This window comes from Canis aureus, chromosome 9 (genome assembly GCF_053574225.1).
Source record: "Canis aureus isolate CA01 chromosome 9, VMU_Caureus_v.1.0, whole genome shotgun sequence".
In the NCBI taxonomy this organism is placed as follows: Eukaryota; Metazoa; Chordata; class Mammalia; order Carnivora; family Canidae; genus Canis; species Canis aureus.
Window position 1 is genome coordinate 72,185,101 of NC_135619.1, and position 22,480 is coordinate 72,207,580.

A 22,480-nucleotide genomic window follows, 5' to 3' on the forward strand; every position below is an offset into this window, starting at 1 on the left:
GCACCAGGGCAGGGGGCCGCCCTCCCGAACACACGGTTGCCCCTCCAGGCGCCGCGCCCGGCTGCTGGCCCAAGGCCTCACCCCTGACCGTGGGGCCAGCAGGCTGGGTCCCCGCAGGCCGGGGCTGTGCGGGTGGGTGCCCGGCACCGGGCGCGTATGCGGGGTGCCAGGCTCGCGTGGGGCCAACATTCCAGCTCTGTTCAGCGCACTCCCCCCACCAGCCCCTGGGCTGCAGTGACAGCCTGGCGTCCGGGGTGACGGGGCCTCTGCGGGCGGGACACAGCCTTGCTGCGGGGCCGCCCTGGGTCGCCAGGCTGCCCACTATCCGTTCCGGCCTTGGCTTCCCCCTGGAAAGAGGGGACTGCCCCGACCTTGCACTGTGGACACAAAGCCCAGACTCGGAATAAAATTCTGCCCAGAGAGGTGCCCCGGTCCCCCCCGGGGGGGCAAGTGAGCCCACCTTTTGCCGGAACACGTGGACGCCCCCAGGGGACGGTCTGCGGCCAATGCCCTTTGGAATGGTAATTTCTGGTGAGTTTGCTGTGACCAGGGAGGAGGGAGTACACAGTGCCCGCCCCAGACTGTCGCATGGGAGTGGGAGGGGAGTCCCAGGGTGTCACGCTGAAAACCTGGCGACAGGCAGGGCTGGGAGTCTGCCCAGGTGTGGCGTGGGACCCTGGGCAGGAGCCCGTGTTCTCAGCACCTCCGAGGCCCACACCGGAGTGAGGGGACCGGGGCAGGCAGTCTCCTGCAGTCTCCGGCCCGGTGTGGAAGCCACTCGCGTTCCCACGGGCGCACACCCAGCAGATCTCAATGAAACATTCCTGGATTCCTGCCCAGGCCTACATCTTTTTAAATAAATAAAAATTAAAAAGTTGCCTACGTTTTGAGAACCTTACAGGAGGGGGGGGCAGGTTCCCCCCAGGGTCAGTCTCCAGGGAGGATGCAGAGCGTTCATCCAGGAGAGCCCTGCAGCTGTGCCCACGGCTGCCCACGCAGGTCTGGCCGCCTCCTCCAGGCAGCATGCCTGACTGCCCCATCCTGCAGCTACAGACCCACCCAGATGGTCCTCGGCCCCCAGCCTTTCTCCCCCGTGGGGGCTGCAGGTCCACCCACAGCCCTCGGTCACAAGGCACAGGTGGGGTCTGCACCCTCGGGAAGAGGTGAGAGCATCACCCATCCACTCGCGTGGCCACCCAGAGCCAGTGACCTTCCCTCCCAGACCATGACCAGCCACCTGCAACCACAGCGCGCACCCCGCCACCATGCAGACCGCCCACTCCTGATGTGACCGGCCACACGTCCCCCCAGGCCAGACCGCCTTTCCTGCCCCCCGCCCTGCAGCAGCCAGCAGGGCCAGCGCGGCCCCCGCCCGGTCGAGCCTTCAGTCTGGAGGGAGACCCACGCGAACACGGAACAGGTTCTGTGGTGGGACAAGCGCACGGCAGGGCTGGGAGGTGGGCACCTGGTCAAGGCCTCCCGCTGCCCTGGCAACCGCTGTGGCGAGCTGGGGCCTTCCGGACCTACCAGAGGCACCCACAGCACCCCGGCCCCTGGCTCCCCCCCCGCAGCCCTCCTTCAGAGTGGATGCCCAGGCCGGCGGCCGGAGCCCACCACAGCCCCCCATCCCTGCCTGCACACCCCTCGGCCTTGCCCAGGCCCATCAGGGCGCTGTTTGCATGGCCCCTCCCTCCCCGCACATCTCGGGTTGAATTTCCGCCCCCCCCAAGCCACACATGGGGCCCCCCACCCCACCTGCTTGCATCTCCAGTCCACTCCCCCCATGTCCAGCCACCCGCCGGCCCCTCCGCCCATGGCCCACGGCACTCACACTCCGTGCCTCCAAGGCTAACCCCTCCCTGGCCTCTGCCTCCCCCACCCCCAACAAGGGACAGCTACCCTCCGTCCCCAGTCAGACTCCGGGAGGCCATGGGGCCTCCTTGCCCCTTGTCCCCTCACAGCCGGTCACCAAGTCCCAGAGATCAGCCACTCAGAAGCTCTGGACCTGTCCCCTCCCCAACCTGGTCCAGGAGGGTCCCGGGCTGGGCATCGTGGGGTCTGCGGTCACCTGGGTGGTACCCCCATCCCTGCCAGCACTCTCACCCCCCAGGGCGTCGACCTGAGCCCTGCCTGGCCTCCGCCTCAGTGTCCCCGTCCGTGAAACAGGGACATGCGCACCCACACGGGAGCCCGCGCTGGGGGCTCATCAGAACCACTGAGAGACGATGCCAGGGGCAAGTACCACGTGGCCATGGGCCTTCCAGGCTACGGGAATCCCAGGGGGCGGCTCGGGGCCGGGGCCTCGGCTTCCCCCGTCGGAGCGACGAGTGTGGAGTGTGCTGGGGAGGCCCTGGCCTCTGCAAACAGCCCCTCGACAGATGCACGGGGAGGGTGCGGAAGCCCTCGGTGCCCAGACCAGCCGTGCCGCGCCCTCCGCGGAGGGGTCAGGGTGCGAGCTCAGGGCGCCCTTCTCAGACCGTCGCCCGCTGAAGTCACCTTCACTTTGACCTGTGTCTCGGTGAACTAAATGAGGACGTGCACCTAACCTGGCGGGGCGTGTGTGGGTGACGGGGTGTTTCCCGGTTCCTCCCTGGCCCCTGGAAGCCCCCAGAAGTGCTTTCCCGCCTCACGGAGAACGATGAGCTCATGAGCGCGGGCCCCTCCCGGGTGCGATCCCCTCCGGCCTTCCACCAGGAGCCCCTCCTGGACACTCCGGGGCGGGCGCGGGAGCCCGAGGATGGAGCCTGTGGCTAGGGCCGGGGGTGCGGGCCGTGGGGGCTTGAGAGCCTTGCCTCTGAGACGGATGGCACGAGGAGGTGCGGCAGGGATGTGCTGGTGGCCCAACACCCTTCCCCATCTGGCTCGAGTGAGTGGACGCACACACGGGAGGGATGTCTGGGGACAGACGCAGAGACACCAAGGAAGTGGGGAGACGCCAGGTGTGTTACCTGTCCCAGAGCGAGGGCGAGGACCTGGCCAGTCGGCCCTGCAGGATGCGGGGCTGCCCGAGGCACGAGGGCACCCAGGGGCTGCGCAGCCTGTGGGCGAAGAGGACAGAGCCGCTCAGCACGGGGGCGCGGGCCGCGCAGGGCCGCCGTGGGCACGGACACAGAGAGGTGTGGAGCCCGCCCCCACACTGGGCAGCGGATCCCCGGGTCATCAGCAAGGTGTCAGGGTGCGGGTGCGGGTGCAGGAACCAGAGGGGGGACCCCGGCCTGTGCACCTGCCAGCCCTGGCTGGAGCCTGGCGGTGGCACTGCGTCCCACCAGCGGCAGGGGCTCTGCAGGCAGGTCTCAGCCTCAGAGAAGAGTCACGGGGGTAGGGTCCCCACAGCAGGACCCCGTGGCCGGAGACCCCTAGGGGGCACAGGGCGTGGAGGGACAGTGATGTCAGGCCCCACCTGTGCTGGGAGGCTGTGAAGGGCTCATGCGTCTAGATAGGGGAGGGGGTCCTGGGGGCTGAGGGACCTGGCAAAGGCTAGGGGTCCCGGGCAGGGCCCACTTCACCCTCCCGGGGACCCCTTCTCACAGTGGGGCCCCTTGTGTCTGTGGCCGGGCTGTGGGTGGGCCGGAGGGGAGCAGAATCGGCTGAATGGATGCGGGAGGGGACCCAGGTGTGCCCTGCCCTTCTTTGGTGCCACCCTGCTGCGGACACCAGGAAACGTCCCCCCACCCCCCGCAGTGTGTCCAGGACGCCCCGCTGGCCTCGCCGGCCCCAGAGCCAAAGCCTGATGAGAGGATGCAGCCCCCGCAATGGGCTTCCAAACAACGCTCAGAGACGCGGCCTCTGATGGAGCCGTGTAATCCCACTCAAAAATGTCTGTGGACGGACGGCCACAAAAAGCAAGGCAGCGAAAGAAATGCTGTCGTGGTGGGTGGCGGGTTCTGGGTAATTTGAAATTTTTCTTCTGTACTTTCCTAGATTTGTCCTATTGCCTATAGTGATGAAAAAACAGGGGGGGAACGTATTAAGGATCAAGCTTTGCACACACAACCCCCCAGAAAATGACCTTACGGGCTGACTTGCCGGCCGAGCTGGGAGCGGGGGGGCTGTGGCCCGGGCTCCGCGCTGTACGCGGTCACCACTCCCGCGAGCCCCCGTTTTCCCATCTGTGAGATGGGCTGCCCTTGGCCCTGGGTCCCCGAGTCCGGGCGCGGTGGGCAGGGCACTGGCTGGGCCTCCGGGTGGACGGGTCGTCCCAGCGACCACCCTCGGCCAACGACCCCCACGCTGCCGAGTGAGCGGAGCAGGGGCAGGACGGGCCGGGCTCCAAACCCCAGGCCTGTGGGGTCCCCACCCCGGCCCTCAGCCAGTCCTCACTCCAGAGGGCCCCCCCACGGAGGGGGGCTGGGGCTCCTGGCAGGCGCGTTTCCAGAAGAGGAGGGGGAGGCTGGGGCCCAGGGAAGGGGCAGGGCTGGCGCCTGTGGTCACACGCAGGGCATTTTCTGCCGACGACCCGCTCCTGTCCTGACACAAATTCTCATTCCCAGCCTGAGGCTGGGGGTGCCCCCGTCCCAGAGATGAGAGAACGAGAGTCCCGAGAGGCTAAGCGACCGTCCCAAGATCACACAGCTAGTCTGGGATGAGGATGGGATGAGATCCAGATGTGCTGGCCCCTCCTGGGGCCGCCGCCCCCCCCCCCCGGGACCCCGTGGAAAGGGGGGGCAGGGGGCAGGGAGGGCCGCCCCCGCCCATGTGCCTGCCGAGGTGCTGGAGCGGGGAGACAGCGGAGGACGGACTCACGGCCTCTCCCTCGGCTCCGCTGGCCGGCCGCCGGCTGTCAGCAGGGCCTCGGCCCCGGGGATGACCATGCAGTGTCACCCCTAGCTGGGCGCTCAAGGCTGCCTTCCCGCCCTTGCTGGCAGAAGGGCCTGGCGGCTGCTGGGCAGACAGATGGACGGACACCTGGCCCAGCCCATGTGCCCTGAGCCCCGGGGCCTTGGTGATCCCGGGCTCCCCTCGGGGACGCGGTGCCCCATGTGTCTGGACATGGGCCTGGGAGGCACCGGGGCCCTAGTGGGGCAGCTGGGGGGGGGGCAGGGTGACAGGGGATGTCTGAGCGCCCCCCAGGGACTAGGCTGGAGCCCCGCCAGGCCAGCCGCCAGGACCTGGGGTCCCGAGGGCGTGGAGGTGAAGGGGCGCTTCTCCCGCCCATCTCCCCCTTCAGGCAGGTGCGGATGGCACCTGTGTGGCCACCTGGGGCTGCCGTGACCTAGCCGGGGGCCGAGGGGGGCCCGCAGCCACACCTGAGCCCCGCACACCAGGCCCCCTCCCCGCTCCCTGCGGGAAAGGACCACGGCCTCTGCATCCCTGTCTCGTCCCCCAAGTGCGGCCGCACTCACACCGGCCCCCCAGGCAGCTGTCCGTGCTGTCCCCTTTTCTGGGAACATCCTCGCTTCCTTCTCTGAGTCCCCAGAACCTCTTTTTTCTTGCGAGGCTCTGTTCAAATGCCACCTCCTCCAGGAAGCCTTTCTTGGTTCCTCCTGGCTGAAATTTCCCTCCGTCTCCAAACCTCTCCTCATCAGACCTTGGCTGCCTCCTGGTGCCCTTCCTACGTCACTCAGGGCCACCCGGGGCCGCGTGCCCTCTGTCCCCCTGATGTCCGTGGCACCGCGTGCCGTGCTGGGCACGGGGAGGGAGGCACGTGGGCTCCGGGAGCCCTGGGGTGCTAGGAGGGAAGCCTTCCCTGCTGCGCAGTGTGGACAGGGTCACTGGGTCGGGTGCGCCCCGGCGGGGTGGGCGGGAGTGTGTGCGGCGGCGACAAGGCGGGGCGCCTTGGTGGAAGGAGTCCCAGGGCCCCTGTGTCCCCGCGCCCCTGCCCCCCAGGACAGCCGTCCCCTGGGCTGGGAGCGCTCAGGCCCCACCCAACAGTCATGCTCCAGCAGCGCCAAACTGCTTGTCATTGCTCACATGCTGCAGGCAGCTTCTCGTCTTGGTGACTTTGTCCCCGTGTCCCCTCTGCCAGGATCGCACTCCCTCCCTCCTGCCCTGGGTTAACTCCTCCGCACCCGGGGCCTGGCGGCGGCGGGGACCCCAACACCCCAGCTGGCCCCCGGCGGGGGGAACCAGCGGCTGTGCGCAGGGCCCGGCCTTACAGGGGCTGAGTGGGCTCCCCGAGCATCCCGGGCCAGGGCGCCCCCCGCGTCCCCATCCCTCCCCACCCGGCAGCCGGGCGCACGGGGAAGGCCAGCCACAGCACCCGCTCAAAATGCCCCCACGTCTGTCCGTCCGGAGCCCCTGGTCCCCGGGACCACCATGGCCCTGCCCCTGCCGGTGTGGGGGTTCCCTCGCTCCCCCTGGCCATCAGGCTTCCCCCACCCCAGGGCCTTGGTCCCTGCTGCCCCCTGGCCAGGGCCAATCTCCCCGGCTCTCTCCAGGCACCTGGCCCTGCCCCCACCCCCGGGCTCCTCATCCCGGGGACCCGGCCGCGACTCCGTGGACCAGCCTCCCATAGTCTCCTGCCATCCTTGGTGCCCCCAGCCCCGGGCACGGCTGTGTGAAACCCTCAGGGGGGCCCGCGCAGACCCTCCACGGCAGGAGCCACAGACAGTCCCCTCAGGACCTCGGTGTCCCCCTCCCGCCTCCGAGACCGTCATGTGCGCAGCCTGTGTCCGTGTCCAGCGGCCACCACTCTCCTGCCTGGCACAGAACACCCTTCCCTCTGTTCCTCTCACCCTCGACGGCGACGGGAAGGTGGTGCGCAAGCGTGTAGGCACGTGTGTGCCAGTGCGTGTGCATGGGGCAGGGGGCTGTCACGGCGCTGACCCGGGGCCCACAGCCCGGAGGGGTCGCCAGCTCCAGCTAGGAGGTGGAGGGACTCCTCGAACCCAACGCCTGCCGGGTCCTGCTCTCTCCTGGCCCCGGGACTGAGGTCACCGTGGGATGGTGGCTCCTGCCCTCCCCATGGCCCCGGTGCTGTGGCTGTCCCGCTGCTCCCTCCTGCTTGACCCGCCTCACCTCATCATAGGGTGGCTGCAGCCTTGCTCCTGCCCCCCACCCCGAGGCCTAGTGAGCCCTCGGGGGCTGGGCAGGCCCGGGCAAGTGGACAGAGCAGCTGCAAGGAGGGGGAGCTCGCCCCCTCCTGCTCAGCTCATCCCTTCCCAGCTCTTTGGTTCACTCTAGTCCCCTCCTCCAGGAAGCCCCCCTAGACGTCCCGCTGGGTCAGAAGCCCTCTTGGCTTCCTGGTCTTACAATGCAGGGGGTGCCGTGTGGGAGCAGGAGCTGCGTCTGCTCCTCCTCCTCAGGGTCGCACAGCCTGGTGGCCATGTGCTAGAGGTGCCCATGGCTTCAGGATGGCACAGTGGCCCTGAGCTCCCAGCTGCCCTTTCAAGAAAGGCCCATCGGGTGGGCCGGAGGACTCTGCCCCCAAAGAGGAACAGAGATAAACAGCAGGGCTCTGGTGGGGGCAGAGCTGGCCGCCAGCCCCGAGTCCCCTCAGTACCCCCTCTCCGCAGGTCACTGCTGTCCATGCTGGTCCCAACAGACCTGGGTTACAGAGAAAGACCTCGGCCCTGAGTGGCCGCGTGACCTGAGGTGTCACCTCTGAGTCCAGCCAAACCCAGGCTTCCCGATGCCCAGTGTACAGCTGTCGACCCCTTCCGGCCACAGAAGCCTCTGGACAGATGCTGTGTTGGCCTCTGGAGGCCGGCTGGCAGAGGGGACCGTCAGGGGCACAGAGCACGGGTCCCCAGCACATGGCTGGCACATGGACATGCGTGACTAGCCCTTGCTGCAGCCATGACGGAGTGGGGGGGATGCTGTGGAGGGCTTGCGCTCCCAGGGCAGAGGGGAGGACCCGGCCCAGCTCCCACACCCACAGGGACACCCCACTTGCCTTCACCGAGGCCAGCTCCATTCAGTGATCCCACTTCTGACACCCGGTTCTCTCCCCAGCTTGCCGCCAGGACACCCCTCCATCCACCCCCCACCTACCTTGTCCCCGTGCACCACTTGCCACATCCTCTCCCCATCTCTCCCTTCGAGGTCGGCCCCCTCCCCATGGACAGCAGGAAATCACAGAGCTGCGCGACGGGCCTCACTCTCTGCTCAACTGATCGAGTGACCCGGAATCCTATCACCTCCGCCCCCAGCCCCACTCCCAGCTGATGACCTCGCTTCCTTCTCCCCTGCGGAAACGAAGCCGCCCCAAGGGAACTTCCACAGATGTCAGCAGCAGGTGTACCCACCTACCAGCATCTGCCCCGACACCCGGCACGCCCGCCTGTTACTACACACAACCCGCCAGGCAGCCCTCCGCCCACTCCAGGCCTGGCGCAGCTCCTCTCGCCTCGCTCCTGAGCCACCCATCGCTCCCTCTCTTCCAGATCATTCTCTCCTGGGCAGAGGGAGAGTTACGTCTCCCGCACTGAGAACAACCTTCTCTTGACCCTCTGGGTACTGTCACATTCTCTGCTCCATGGGAACACTCTCTGTCCTCACTCCCAGGTGAGCCAGGACCGCTGTGCACCTGGCTCGGGCCTGTCCGTCCTCACTCCCAGGTGTGCCAAGACCGGTGTGCACCTGGCTCAGGCCTATCTGTTCTCACTCCCAGGTGTGCCAAGACCGGTATGCACCTGGCTCAGGCCTGTCTGTCCTCACTCCCAGGTGTACCAGGACCAGCATGCACCTGACTCTGGCCTGTCCCTTCTCAGAGCTCAGTGACCTGCTTCCTCAGCAGCCACGGGCACAGCGGAGCCCTCCTCCTCCCACTAGCACCTCTTCTCAGAGGTCCGGAGGTGAGGACGTCCTGGCCTGGCAGGGGCACGCTGTGGCCCGAGGATGGGCTGACCTGAGCCCAGGCCCGGGGGAAGGGTGGACTAGGTGCTGGCCGGGATGCGGGGATCCGGAGGCAGAAGGCTCTGAGAGCAGGCCCAGTGTGTGGTCCTCAGGGCAGCAGAGTGGGGGGACCGGCGGTGGGCTTGGGCTTGGGGCTGTCCCTGGGCAGGGAGCCAGCAAGGGGAGCCCTAAGGAGGCCGCCTCCGGAGGGGTGGGAATCCACGCGGTAAGAAGCCCCCCATACACCCCTGCCCAGTGCCCCGTTCCCCCACACTGGGCTCAGCTGGCCTGGGCTCTAGGGGGGCCTGGAAGGCGGGCTGCGCACACCTGGGCCCAGGCCCCTCCCCTGCCCCAGGCCACAACCCCCCCTACCCGGAGTCAGCCTGACAGCTGGATGGAAGGGCCGCGGAGCTGATCTGACCCCATAGGCGACGAGGGGCGCCCTGTTAACCCCCCAGCACCGGCCGCCGGCCCCAGAGACAGTGAGCCGGCGCCTCGGGTGGGCACCCTGGGATCGGGTCCTGACTGCCCCGCGAGGACCCCACGCAGGCCTCGCTAAGTCCACCCCGCGGCCGCTCCCGCTGCAGACAGCCGGGCACAGTAAGTGGGTGGGCGGAGGGCTCGGCTTCTAGAATTCTGGGGCTCGGGAAGGTTATCAGAGCTGTGGGGGGTTTATCAATGACCCCACGCCACGGGGGGTATGGGCAGCCGCCCCAAGGCTGCGCTGCCTCGACGCCCCACTGCGCTGGGCCCGTGGCGGGCCGCCCTGCGGCTGCACCTCCCCTCCGCACCCCTGCTCCTCTCCAGGCCCACAGGAGCAGGCCCCGGGGGCAAACCCGTTAGCCCTGGGCGGGAAGGAGCCGCCTTTCTGGGCTCCGGGTTCCCATGTGTAATCAAAGCCCACTTGTGACCACTGTGGCCTCCTAGAAACTTCTCCCCGAGATCACGGGCAGTCCTCAGTCCCCCGGTGAGGCCCACTGTGTGCCACCCGCGTGTCCTCACCGGACCCTCACCTCCCCGGGCGCCGGGCGCTGCCCCTCAGCACACAAAGGAGGCGTGGCCGGGGGCGAGGCCTGTGTCAGGGCCAGCGGCCTAGTGGTGGCCACCAGGATGGCCTCCTCTCGCCAGGGCGACCCCTCCAAACGTCACCGCAGGTCCCCCAGCCCTGGCCCTCACCCCCTCCCGCCAGGACGGCGCACACAGAGGCACAACGCCTGCCCCTGTCAGCCGCGAGGGGCGTGGGAAGGGGGGCCGAGGACCCCGGGACACCGGGCCCCACGTCCTGCTGCCGTCACCCGACGCCCATCTCGTCTTCGCCATCGCAGGGAGCGGCGACTCCGTCAAGACGGACGCCCCGCCGCTGCCCCAGTGCGAGCTCCCGACCGTCCCCCCTGCCCCACCGCCTCGGCCGAGCGTAGGGACGGGAGAGAAGCTACCGTCAGAGGGGCCGGCAGTTAACAGCCAGAGCGTGAAGCACGTGCCGAGGTCCATGGGAACAGCGTCACCCTCGAAACAACCTTCTAATGTAGCCGCTACTGTTCCTGTGCCCACTTTACAGATGCAGAACTGAGAATCAGAGCGGTTCAGAAGCTCGCCCGAGGCCACACAGCCAGTAAGTGACAGAGCTGGGATTCAAACCCAGGTGAATCTACCTTCCTAACCACATACTTCATCAGGGAGGCTTTGCAGAGGAGTAGGGACTCAGAGGTGCTGTGAGGACAGGAGACTTTGAAGGGCAGGGCAAGAGAAGAGGGAACAGTCTCTGTAGAGGGTCTCTTTGCAGTGCCTTGAATCCCAAAGGGAGAGGCTCAAAATGAGGTAGTCACTCACACCATAGTAAGAATTAGCCCATAAGACTTCCTCCTCTAGGGTCAGGTTTACAAGTGGGACAGAGAGCCTTGGGGGCCCCACTTAAGGAGGTCCCTGCTCTGTGCCTGCTCAGTAAGGTAGAGGAGACAAGAGGTGGAGAGAAGGCGGTCTGGAGGGAAGGGACCAGAAACCCCAACAGCAATCCTGGACACATCAGATGGATCTCAGCAGGTGGACAGTCCCCAGGAAACCTCTCCTTGAGTTGGCAGGTTCAAGACCACGATGCCAGACGGTCCTTCATCCCTCGGAGCACCTACTGCGTGCCCGTCCTGCCCAGGGAATGGCGATGCCCTCCAGGATGGGCCTGCCCAGAGCAGGTGTGCAGCAGGGCCACCCCAGGCCGGGGGTGAGATGGCGGCCTGTGCGTCCCCAAACCTGCCCTCCCCCTGCAGCTCTCCCATCTCAGGTGACAGCGGCTCCACCCTTTGCTCAGGCCCAACACCCAGGAGTTGTCCTGGGTGCCCGACCTTGCCTCGCACTCCACACCCAACCCGTCAGGAGACCCTGTCCGCGCTCCTCCCAAATACTCCAGGGTCCTCCGCCCACGTCCAGGGCCACTGCCCGGTCAGAGCGGCCGTCGCGACTCTCCAGGTCCCTGCCTCCCAGCTCTGCACCCTCGCTGCACACAAACCCGACCACGCCATGGTCCCCCGCTCACCCCGAGCCTCCATCTGCCCCCCGAGCCTCCCCAGCCCCCTCCTCACTCTGCTGGGGGTCAGCTCCCTCCTCTGCACCTTGACCTGCTGCTCCCTCTGCCTGGGGCTCTTCCCCCGGCCCCCCTGCACATGGGCATGGTGACCCTTCACCTGCTCAGCCCTGCACTCAGGTATCACCTTGGGGGGGGGGCGTGGGGCTCCCAGGCCCTGCTGCCAAAACCCCCACCCACCCGTTTGGGGGGCATTTTTGGTCTCCATAGTTCTGGTCACTGTGATATTTATTTTACAAAGTTTTCCATCTCTCCTAACTAGAGGGATTTTGTTGTCACGGCTGTATCCTCGTGGCCACGGCAGCCTCCAGCAAACAGTGGGTGCTCAATAAATATTTGTCAAGTGTGCGATCGATGAACAAATTAAATCAACAGTGACAACCCAGGGGGCCAAGGCAGTGGAGACTCCTAGGTGAGAGAAGGGGGTCCCTGAGGGGGGTGTGGAGGGAGGCAGGACAGGCCACCTCAGAGTGACCAGTGGGGGAGGGTGCGGGGGGGCTAACGGTCACCTGGATGCCACACAGAAGTTTGGGGCTTCTGGGGGGTCAGTGGGGATCTGGAGCTGTCAGCGGCTCGCCTCTGGCTCTGGGCTTCAGGAAGGGTGCTGGCAGGGCCCTGAGGAGGGGGGACGCTGGAGGGGGTGCCGGGAGCCTGCTTGTCCCTCGGGACAGGTGTAGTGGGCACCCACAGGTGAGCGGGCTGCACCATCTGGTCCAGACCCAGACGGGACCCCTCCAACTGGGCGCTGCCAGGATGCTCGGGGGGCTGTGGCTCTCCTGGCCCCCGAGATCCGCACACATCCCCTTCCTGCCTCTGGCCGGTCTCCCCAGGGCCCTCGGTCGCCCTGGGGCCCTCCAGTGTGGTGATCCCTCAGGGAGGGGAACACCGGGAAGGTGGGGCTCAGCCGCCAGGTGAGGACGAGCCCTGGCTCCAGAGCCACGGACCCACCTGTCCCCAGGCTCCTGCTGCTGGTCCCCCCGCCCTGCTCCTCTCTCAGCAAGACACCCCGCCCCCAACTTGACTTGAGGCCAAGTCCCTCCACCAGAGGCCCTCGAAGCTCTGAAGGCCTCTCAGGGGGTGATTAACAAAACAAAAAACACAACAGTAGTCCCAGAGGGCCAGGGAGTAGGGTGGGGGGCACTAGTGCTCCCAACACTCCTCTTCCTGGGGCGCAGAGGGGAGAAGCCCCCCTCCCCGGCACTGTGAGCAGTGGGGAGAGGCCGTCCTACCCCTCCTTCCTCACTGTCTGCCCCAGTACAGTCTCACTCAACGCATTTACTGAGCACCTACTACGCGCTAGTTCTGGACAAGGGTTCGCAGTGGGGGAGACAGATAATAAATAAGATAAAGAAATAAAACAAAACACTAGTCAGGGGCAGATCAGGGCGGCGGATGAAATCAAAGCAGAGAAGAGGCACAGTGGGGGGTTAATATTATAAATGGAAACAGTGGTCAGGAGACCCCCACCGCCGTGACGTTGGAAAAAGATGTGAAAAGAGGGAAGGCAGGAGGCACGTGCTATCTGGGGAAGAACATTCCAGGTAGAAAGGAGCAGCCTGTGCAAAGGCCCCGGGGCAGGAGCCTATCCAATGTGTTTGAGGATCAGCAAGGAGGTCAGATGGCCAGAGAGAGCCAGTGCAGGGAGAGTCCTGGGAGGGGAGGCCAGTGGGACTTGACGTTTCTGACACGACCTGACGTCTGTCTCTGTCTCCAGGATGTCAGGCTGGGCTTGTCCCAGTGTCTCCAGCCTGGAGAACAGCATCTGGCATGGGCAGAACCACAGCAAGGATGGGTCCTGTGAGCGGATCAAAGAGTGCAGGCCCGAGCATCAGGGTGTCCCTGTGCAAAAAAGCTTTGCAGAAAGTAAACGCCTGACACATTCAACAGAATTAAAAGCAAGAACTTGTGGGGCCGCTGGGTGGCTCAGGCTCGGGGCATGATCCCGGAGTCCCAGGATCGAGTCCCACATTGGGCTCCCAGCATGGAGCCTGCTTCTCCCTCTGCCTGTGTCTCTGCCTTTCTCTCTGTGTCTCTCATGAATAAATAAATAACATCCTAAAAAAAAAACAAAAAAAGTAAGAACTTGTGTTCATCGGAGAACCATTTAAAGGGTGGGAAGCAAGCAGCCGCTGGGAGCTGATTCGCTCACATGCAAGCGACAAGGACCTGGCCCAAGATCACCCGCAAGCCAGGAGGACGACCTGGCGGGAAGACACGTACAGAACTTACAAAAGAGGAGCCCCCCATGGGCAGTAATCCGGGGCCAAGCGATGAGCGCCACCCCAAGAAATAGCACCACGGCCACCCCCTGACGACGCCAAGTGCGGGGACGCTGTGGGGAGACACGGGGCCTCCCAGGGCCCCGGCCTGACTGGGAGAAGCGCCCTCCGGAGTGTGGCCTCCCCTCCTTCCGACCACGGGCCCTCCTGCTCCGGGGCGTACCCACCGCGAGGCGGCGCGCGGTCCCCAGAACACCTGCACGGGGGTGTCCGGCAGCGCGTGCCAGAGGCCCAGGAGGGAGCCGCCCCGACTCCCCCAGTAGCGAATAAACGGGCGGCAGTAACGTCACTCACACGTGCAGCTCCCCGAGAGCGCCAGCTGTGGACCGCCCCCCCAAACACGCACACAGACGTTTCTGATGAAAAAAGGCCGGCCTGCAAAGCACAGGCTGGAAGTTTCCACGTATGTGAGGTTCCAGGCCAGGCAAAAGAAGACTCAGTTAGGGGTGCCCTTAGGTGGCCCAATCCGCTTGGCAGAGGCCTCTGGGGAGCTGGAGGGAGCCGTGACTGGGGGGTCCCGGGGCGCCCCTGGAGGGCCAGCGGCAGGCCTGGTCTTCTCGACCTGGGTGCCCTGGGTGCCCTGGGTGCCCTGGGTGCCGGCTCTTCCTGAACTCCATCTCTCGACCGCACGGATATTTATTACCTTTTGTGTATGCTCATCACAGTTCACAACTTTGAAAAATTCTAGTTGGGGGGAGGGAGGGGTGGCCGCATGGCGGGAAGAGCTCTGGTTTCCTGGGCACCTTCTCTGTCCCTGCGGCGGCTGACCCACTTTCCTACACGACAGAGGGGACGGGAGCCGGCGCGGAGGAGAGGGCTTGCCCGAAGGCCTGCGGCAGACAAAGTGGCCACAGCGGGAGCCAAGGCAGAGGGGACCCCGTGCGAGGGAAGCCGAGGAGCCGATTAATGTGAGGATTAGCGGCTGCTCTGAGGCGGGACTCTGGACGTCCTGATACCCCCGAGTGTCACAGGAACATCTGCTCAGGCTGTGGGGGGGGGGGGGCGCGGCTGAGCGAGGGGCAGGGGTACGCGGGACGCCAGATGACAGGTGGCCAGAGCCGCGGGGAGCAGTACCGGGGGCCCAGGGCTGCAAAAATCCTGGGGTCGCACCCAGGCTCTGCTGGGAGGGGCTCCCCTCGGGGGCCCTCCTGGGACCCGACTGCCCCACCCCTCACCCATTTCCCAGAATGCACCCCTGCTTCCTCAGGCCTCCTCGGCCCTTATGCCCCTTGGAAAGTCTCTCCAGCCTGTCCTCCTTGCAAACTCCTATTCATTCTTCAAGCCTTGGTTCAAGCAAGAACTTGTGGGGCCGCTGGGTGGCTCAGGCTCGGGGCGTGAGCCCTCCAGCCCCCCCCTCCACTTCCAGGAAGCCCTCCCTGAAATCCCAACCCAGAGTCCCCGGCCTGGGATCCCTGGGAGGATCTACTGATGGGCCCGCGTCCCTGCCTGCTCTGGGGGTTCGCCTGGGTCTTACTGGGTCTCCGCGCCCGAGGCAGGTGTTGGCAACCAGAAGGGGAACGGTTCCACTCGGGGGGGCAAGGGGCAAGAGAGTACAAAAGCCACAGAGAAAAGGTGTCTGGGAGAACAAAGAGTCTGTCGCTTGGACAAGAAGGCAGGTGGAAGGGCGTTCTAGGCAGGGGCACGGCAGGGGCACAGGCAAAGGCAGAAAGGCTCGACAGCTTATTTGGGACTGGGAAGGGGGACTTCAGTATGGGGTGGGTGGTGAGCAGAGGGAGTCGGCTGAGGGGCCAGGACAAGGGGGGCCCAGTGTATACCCGCTGCAAAGGGAGCCACAAAGGCGGGGGGGTGGGGTCCAGGTGATGTGGTCATTTGCTCAGTCATCACACGGGCCAGGCTTGGTTCCAGACACCACAGTGCGGGTGGGATGGCAAGTACCTTGTGGGGCAAAGGGCCTGCCCTGCGGGGATCAGTTCAGATCCCCAGCCCGGCCTGCAATATACAGAAACTGCATTCCAGTGGCAGGAGGCAGGGCCCGGGCACAGGGTTATTCCTCTGGACACCCCCAAACCCCTCCAGTTGGATCACAAATGCATCTGCTCCTGCCTGGGGAACCCACCACAGTGTGGTTCAGATGCCCCACAGCGAACCCCCACCTGGGCCCCTGCTACGGGCCAGGTCTCAGGTGAGGCACATCATCCTCCCAAACAGCCCTGCAAAGTGGAGGTGACTGGGACATCTGCTTCACAGATGAGGAAACTGAGGCCAGAGACTGGATCTGTGGGACCCCAAGCACCATGACCTACCCCAGCTGACCAACTTCCCCACCATTCCTCTGGGCCTCTTGGTCCTAGACCCCTGGCACTAAATTTGTAGGATGGAACCCTACAGGGGCAGCCCCCGCACTGGCTGGGAAGGAAGGGTCTGGAAAGACCCCTGAGGCAGCTCTGAGAACACTAATGAGGTGAGAAGAAGACACCAGGGGACCCTCCCCAGTTCTGGGATGCTATGCTACGTCCTGGCCCCATGGGACCCCCATTCCCACCAGTTTCAAAATGTTGCCTCAGCTGAAAGCCCAAGTGGCCCAAAGCACCAGAAGCCTAGGCCCTGGCTACTGCCGCCAGCCTTTGGGACTTGACGCAGGGAAGCCCTCAGCCCATTTGGCAAAACCACGCCTGGTCCCCTTAGCATCTCAGGCAGTGGACCTGCCCAGGTGGCTCACCTGTCCACCTGGCTCACCTGCCCACCTGTGTCCTCTGCGTCCCCACTGCCCAGCACACAGGGGTGGGTGCTCAAGAGCCTTGGCTGGGCATGGAGAGCTAGACAAGGAGAAAGAGAACCACCGACAGACCCCCCCCAAGCTGGTCTTGGGGTGCCCTCTGGATGCTACCTTTTCCTGCAAGCCCCAGCTGAGTTAAGTAGTGTCCCCTTCTTCATGGGACCCATCCCAGGTGGGGATACTGGTGAGATGACAGCCAACATGGGGTCCTGAGGAGGGCCCGGGCCTGAGGTCAGAGGCCTACGCTCGTCTGCATGGCCACAGCCAGGGCTGTGGCTCCTGGGGCCTCCCTGGCCCCACCTGGACCTTGATCGTGACAAGGCGGGCCTGACTGAACATCGGATTTTGGATCTGAGCTCCTCTGATCTGAGACTGGCCCCCTCCCCCGAGCCCAGGACAACTGTGTCCTTGCCCGGCGGGACCCACAAGGCAGGGCTGCACTCCAGCTCAGTGGCCAGGAGATGGCCCTGCTCTGAGCATCCAGTGAGCCGCCTCTGCGAGCCCACCTGTCCCGGGCTCCCACCTGGGCCTTCCGCACGGAGCCACCGCCCAGAGGGTCCGGGCCTGCTGGGAGGGCCCCGGGGCTCTGTCCCCGAGCCAGTGGGGCATGTCCCAGAAGGAGCCTGGGCTCTGCTGGCTCCCAGCCTCAGGGGATGTGAGCGCCCGACACCGCGCCAGGCCGGGGAGGAGGGGTCAGGGGACCCCCTGGCCCTCGGCGGGTGCTGAAGCCTGGAGCCGGGCCTGCTGCCCACACGACCTGGCTCAGACTCCGGAAGGAAGACACCCGAGGGCTGCCCGGAGTGGGGTCAGGGGCGGGACGTCGAGGGGGAAGCCGTGCATATTCCCATCGGCTGAGCCCCGGCCGCCTCCCGGGAAGCCCGGGGGAGTCCACGGGGGCTGGAAGTTTAGCGCCGGGAGGGAGGCCGCAGGGGACACTCCCCAGACTCGCGGGATTCCCCCAAAATGGCTCCAGGACGCGCCGCCTCGGGTGGCCACCGCGAGGACGCCATCCCCCGCCCCGCCCCCACCAGGCGGAAACTTAAAAGCTCGGATCCAGGCAACTGTCAGCTGGGGGCGGGGCGGGGGGGGGAGGCGCGGAAGCCCGGAGGGTCGCGGGGGGCACGGGGGGGCACGGGGGGGCCGCAGCCCCGGCCCGGGCCGAGGAGCCCCCGCGCGGGGCTCCCCATTGTCTCGCGGCGCGCGCACCCGCACCCCCCGCGCCCTCCGCCCCGCGCCCCCCGCCCCGGCCCGGGAGCCGCCGCACTCACCTGAGTTTCTCCATGTCTGCGGCAGAGGCCTGCGAGAAACCAAAGGAGAGGGTCAGCAGGCAGGAGGCGTGCGCTCCGCGCGGCCGGGAGGGGCGGGCACGGCGGGCAAGGCGGGCGGCGGGGGGCACCGCGCTTCGGTGGGCGGCCGGCCCGGCCCGCGCGCCCCGGCTCCTGCCCCCCTGGCTCCTGCCCCCCGGGCTCCTGCGCCCCGGCTCCTGCCCCCCGGGCTCCTGCGCTCCGGCTCCTGCCCCCCGGGCTCCTGCCCCCCGGGCTCCTGCGCCCCGGCTCCTGCGCCCCGGCTCCTGCGCCCCGGGCTCCTGCGCCCCGGCTCCTGCGCCCCGGCCGCCCGCCCGACACTCCGGGGGCGCGCGGGGCCGCGGCCGAGTAACAGGTGAGCCCGCCCGGCCACCGCGCGCCCCGGCCCCGAGTTACGCCCCCCGGGGGGCGGCGGGGGTTGGAGGCGCCGGGCCGGGGCGATCCCGGGCTCGCCCGAGGAAGGGGGGCCCGGCCCGGCCCCGTTAACGCTCCCGCGGCCGCCGCCCCGCCCGTTAACCCTTCCGGCCCCGCGCTCCCTCCCGGAGGACGCCGAGCCCGGAATCGCAGAAATCTCCCGGTCGGAGGATGTTCGAATCCGGGAATCGGGAGCCTCCGGGGCCGCAGGACCCGACACTCACGCGATCCGAGGGGGACGGCATTTGCGACCGCGGACTCCTGGGGCGGAGACCCCGCCGCCGCGGGATTCCGGGGCTCCGGGCCTGGCTCGCCCCTCCCGGGCCCGAGGGATTAACCCCCGCGCGCCCGGCCCGCCGGCGGGGCTCCCTGCCGGGCTTGCGCAGAGCCGCCCGCGCGCCCCAGACCCTCCCTGCCCAGCCCCGCTCGGCCGGGCCCCCCTGGGCGCCGGCCCGGCCCCACCCGCGCGCGTTAACCCTGCGGGCGCCGGCGGGCGGCACCGCACTTCCTGCGCGGGGCGGGGGGCGCGGGCGCGGCGCGGGGCGGGGCGGGCTCCCGGGGGCGTCCCCCGCTGTCCCCGGCCGTGACGGCCCTAGAGGGGCACGGGGGTCCGAGCGCAGGGACCGCGCACACACCTGGGAAGACTGATGACTGCCCATCCCGGCCCCTCGCTCCGGGCGCCGCCGCCGCGTCCGCCGGGAGCGCGCTCCGCTCCGGTCCGGGCCCCACGCCGCCTCCCCCACCGCCCCGCCGGGCGAGGGCGCAGCCCGGGCAGCGGCGCCGAGCAGGAGGCCGGGCCGGGCCGGGGCCTCGGCCGGGCCGGGCCGCCACGTCCGCGGGCGCTGGGGCAGGCCCTCCCGGGACCCCGCGGGCCTGCTTGCTCACCTGCGAGCCGGGCCTGGGGGCAGGGGGGGGCGGCGGGGCGCTCGGCTGCCCTTCAGCGCGGCGGCTGCGGACGGCGGTGGGGGGAGGAATTTGGGAGAAAGGCTCCGGGGGGCGCGGACTGGCCCCGCGCACGGCGCACCGCGCGCTCTGAAAGTTGTCGGGGACCACGCGCCCAGACCCCTGCAGATAGCCTCCTCCCCCAAGGACAGAGGATTGGCTGCCCGCCCGGTGCCTCCCCAGCCCCTGCCTCCCCCGGGCCCACCTTCCCCGGGGCCCCATGACCGCCCCGGCACGCCAGATCCCGGCATACAGCAGGCGCTCAATAACCGCGGGCACTGCACGCCGCACCCCGCGCCACTCCCGCGTGCCTCTTCCTGCCTCTTCCCTCTCTCTGGCCGTGAGTTCCAGGCGGGCGCCCTGTCCCTTCCCGGGGCACCCCCAGCACCCAGCAGGCCGGGCCTCCGCGGGGCCCGCGCGGGGTGGGAGGAGCCGGGCTTCCTCGGGGTCAGCCCCACCCGGGTTCACACCCAACCCAAAAAGTCCAAGCGTTCCTTCGGCCACCAGCGCCTTCTCACCCGTTCACTAGGTCTGGGCTAAGTTCTTGCTGGTGGCAGGGGGCGGCCAATGAGGTGAGCCCTGCCCTCTGGGGGCTGGTGGTTGAGAAAGGAAACCCCTGCCCCTGTCCTGGGAGTCCCCCCTCCGCGGAATGGCCAGGATGGATGCTTGCACACGCGCCCTACACATCCGTGCCCCCCCCCCCCCACTTCTTGCAGGGAAGCAGGCTCTCCCATTTTACAGATGAGGAAAGCAAAGGCCAGAGATGGCCAGGAAGCCAGCCCTCAGAGAGAGGCCCTTCTCCCCCCAAAGGCTAGGGGTACCCCTCAGATGTCTCCAGTTGTCTCAATCGCTCACAGTGAATGACCTGCCAGGGAGTTTGTCTGAAATTAATAAGACTGTATTAAAATTTAATTTTAAAAATCTAGCATTAATTATTTATGTTGAATGTTTCAGCTCTTCTAAAAGGTCTGCCTGGGAATTTCTGCCCCAAGGAGTGTTAGGAGAGGCTGCTGAGTTGCCTTGGCGCCTGGGGGCAGGGCAGGAAGGCTGGTGAGGAAAGGGGGAGTGTGTGGCTCGCCCTGGCACCTTGGCGCGCCTTCCTTCACTCCGCTATCCCAGACCCTGAAGCCTGGCTCTGACCATTCCGCGATGTCTCAAAATCTCTCCAGACCTGGTGCCTGTGCCCTTGCCTTAAAGGTCACCTCCACCAGGCAGCCCTCCGGGGAGACCCAGTGGAGTTGTTGGGTGTGGGTCTCCATTCCAGATGCCCACTCCCTGGGGCAGGGCCCTTCCCAGGGGCTAGCCTGGCACCTCCCTCGGGGTTGGGATCTTGTGCAAAGCTCTGGATGCACATGTGATGGGCAGTCACAGGTGTACGCGGCTGGGGAGCAGGGCGGGCAGTGAGACCAGCCCCGTGGGGAGGTGCTATGCCTTTGGCAATGGTTTTGGTATTGGGGCCTGAGTCCCGCGTTCAAGTTGCAACTCTGCAACTCATAACCACAGGATTTGGGGATATTCCTGAGATGCCCCTATTACAGATGAGAAAAACAAGACCAAAGCATGAAACGGGCGTGTTCAAAGTCACCTAGAGTAAGCCAAGGCCCGCCTGCTGGGCTGGGTAGAGCAGAACACGGGGACTGCCTGGGTCTCGGGCCAGAGGTGGTGGCTCCATTACAGAGGAGGGCAGGGATGGTTGGGGACTGTATGAGGGGCCCGCGGAACGTTCAGCATCTGCAGGGCGAAGTGATGGGACAGGAAATACCCGCAGGGCCCCTCCGGCCCCTCCAGGGCCCTGCAGGCAAGCGGGATCCCAGTGCTCTTCTCAGGACACTCCCTTCCTCATGCGTGGCCCCCCGTGCCTCTTCCTGCCGCATACTGTGACCTTGTCCCCTCCCGGGGGTCCGGCCCAGCAGCCACCTTTATTTCCCTAAAACATCCCATGAGCCCTGCTTGTAGGCCACACGCCCTTGCCTCAGCCCAGCTGCTCTCTGTCTTTGCCCGTGCTGGTCTACAACACCGCCCCTCCTCGGGATGCCACCTTCCCAGGGGCCCCTGGGCACAGTGACTGGCACAGAGTAGGCACTCCCAAGAGGCGACGAAGGGAGGCAAGTCTGCCTAACCTTCTGATCTCACCTCCGACCTGCCCCTTACTTGGCCCACATCAGCCACTCCGGCCACCTTGCTGGTCCCAAGCTCACCCAACTGGCTCCGGCCTGAGGGCCTTTGCACTCCTTCCCTCCACCTGAGAGGCTCCGGCCCAGATCTTGCAGGACCAGTGCTTTCCTTCTCTGGTGACCCAACTGAAGCAGCCCTCTTTGGACTCCTCCTCCTTGGTCATTTGCCTGCCCGCCTTGCCCCTGTCCTATAAATGAGACCCCTACGGCAGGGCCCTCGGTCTCTGCCACTGTGTCTCTAACCCCAGGGCCTGGCACGGAGGGCCTCCAGTGGCAGATGGTGACACCCGAACCACTGAAGTCGCTCTTAATGCCCAGAGGCACCTGCTCCGCACCCTGAGCGCCCTCCTGCCCTCGGGGCTCCTATCCCTCACTCACCACCCCGTGCCCACCCCCAAGTGGGTGGCACCTGACCCCAAGGGCACATCTGCACAGAGTCCTGCCGAGGGAGCCCCTGTGAGGACGTGGGTCTCCACTCCACACCTCCCTCCCACCAGCCAGGGCGTGACTCCTCCACTGGACCATCTGGCTGCCCATGCCCCCTCCAAATCCTTCTGTTTCGGAAATACAGAGAGAAGGAAAGTGAGTCCCATCCAGGGACGGGCCTGCTCAGTGCTGAGAGCCAGGTCTGGGACCCAGGGAGCCTGGGTTCTGGTCCCAGCTCTGCCTCTGACGCACCGTGTGACCCTGGGCCAGTCCCTGCCCTCCCTTGGGGCTGGGGGCTGGCCTCCCAGGCTCTGACCCCAGTGCTTCACCTCGGTGTCTCTGTAAATCCAGTTGCGGCTCTGGCTTCCTCAGTCTCCCCCTTATCTTGCTACCCGACTTCTGCCCCCAGGGGAGGAAACAAGCTGAACAAGGTGGAGGGGGCACAGGGGGATAGTATTCCCGGGTGCGGCTACCACAGGGGTCACCCACCTCCCACTGATGAAGACTCGGGCCTCCTACACAGCTGTGCGACCTCTGGCAAGGCTCTCAACCTCTCTGAGCTCAATCCCTCAACTAGGGCACATGGAAAATTTTCAAAGGACATTGTGAGTGACAAGGTAGCCATGTGTAAGGGACTGTCTCGGGGATAGGGCTCCTCTGGAGAGCCAGCCTTTGAATTTAATCATCCGGGCTGGACAGCCTTCTAAGATGCTTTACATGCCTTCTTGCATTCACTCAACAAACACTGACGGTGAGCCCTGTTCTAGGGGACTCGGCAGAGAACAAACCAGAGGAAGTTCTGTGGCCTCACGGTGCTGACCTTGTCCATGGGATGCAGATTACAGGGGATGTCA

The 22,480-nt window shown here is 66.5% G+C and overlaps 1 protein-coding gene and 1 long non-coding RNA gene across 17 annotated transcripts in view; one reads left to right on the forward strand and one right to left on the reverse strand.

Annotated features, from left to right (window-relative positions):
• BEGAIN (brain enriched guanylate kinase associated) overlaps positions 1 to 22,480 on the reverse strand; it is a 44,329-nt gene that overhangs the window by 8,472 nt on the left and 13,377 nt on the right. For 2 of the 13 annotated variants that reach the window (XM_077910601.1, XM_077910599.1), the window contains exons 2-3: positions 17,635 to 17,663; positions 2,949 to 3,038 (exon numbers count right to left, since the gene is read on the reverse strand). The exons of 1 other annotated variant lie outside the window; for it this stretch is intronic. In XM_077910601.1, the coding sequence (XP_077766727.1) occupies positions 2,949 to 3,038; positions 17,635 to 17,663 (119 nt within the window). Of the gene's footprint in view, positions 1 to 460; positions 691 to 2,948; positions 3,039 to 7,932; positions 9,017 to 17,634; positions 17,664 to 18,308; positions 18,461 to 18,719; positions 18,813 to 19,231; positions 19,439 to 22,480 lie in introns of those variants that run through there. 10 more of the 13 variants (XM_077910603.1, XM_077910602.1, XM_077910609.1 and 7 more) reach the window with 10 other exon arrangements.
• LOC144321153 (uncharacterized) lies at positions 6,729 to 13,400 on the forward strand. Of its 4 annotated transcripts, none has more exons than XR_013386889.1 (5): positions 6,729 to 8,735; positions 10,101 to 10,387; positions 10,854 to 10,961; positions 11,613 to 11,762; positions 13,065 to 13,400. It is a non-coding gene; the product is annotated as an uncharacterized LOC144321153 (long non-coding RNA). The 4 variants fall into 4 exon arrangements; XR_013386887.1 differs by having other exon boundaries at positions 6,730 to 8,735; positions 10,847 to 10,961; XR_013386890.1 differs by having other exon boundaries at positions 6,732 to 8,735; positions 10,334 to 10,417.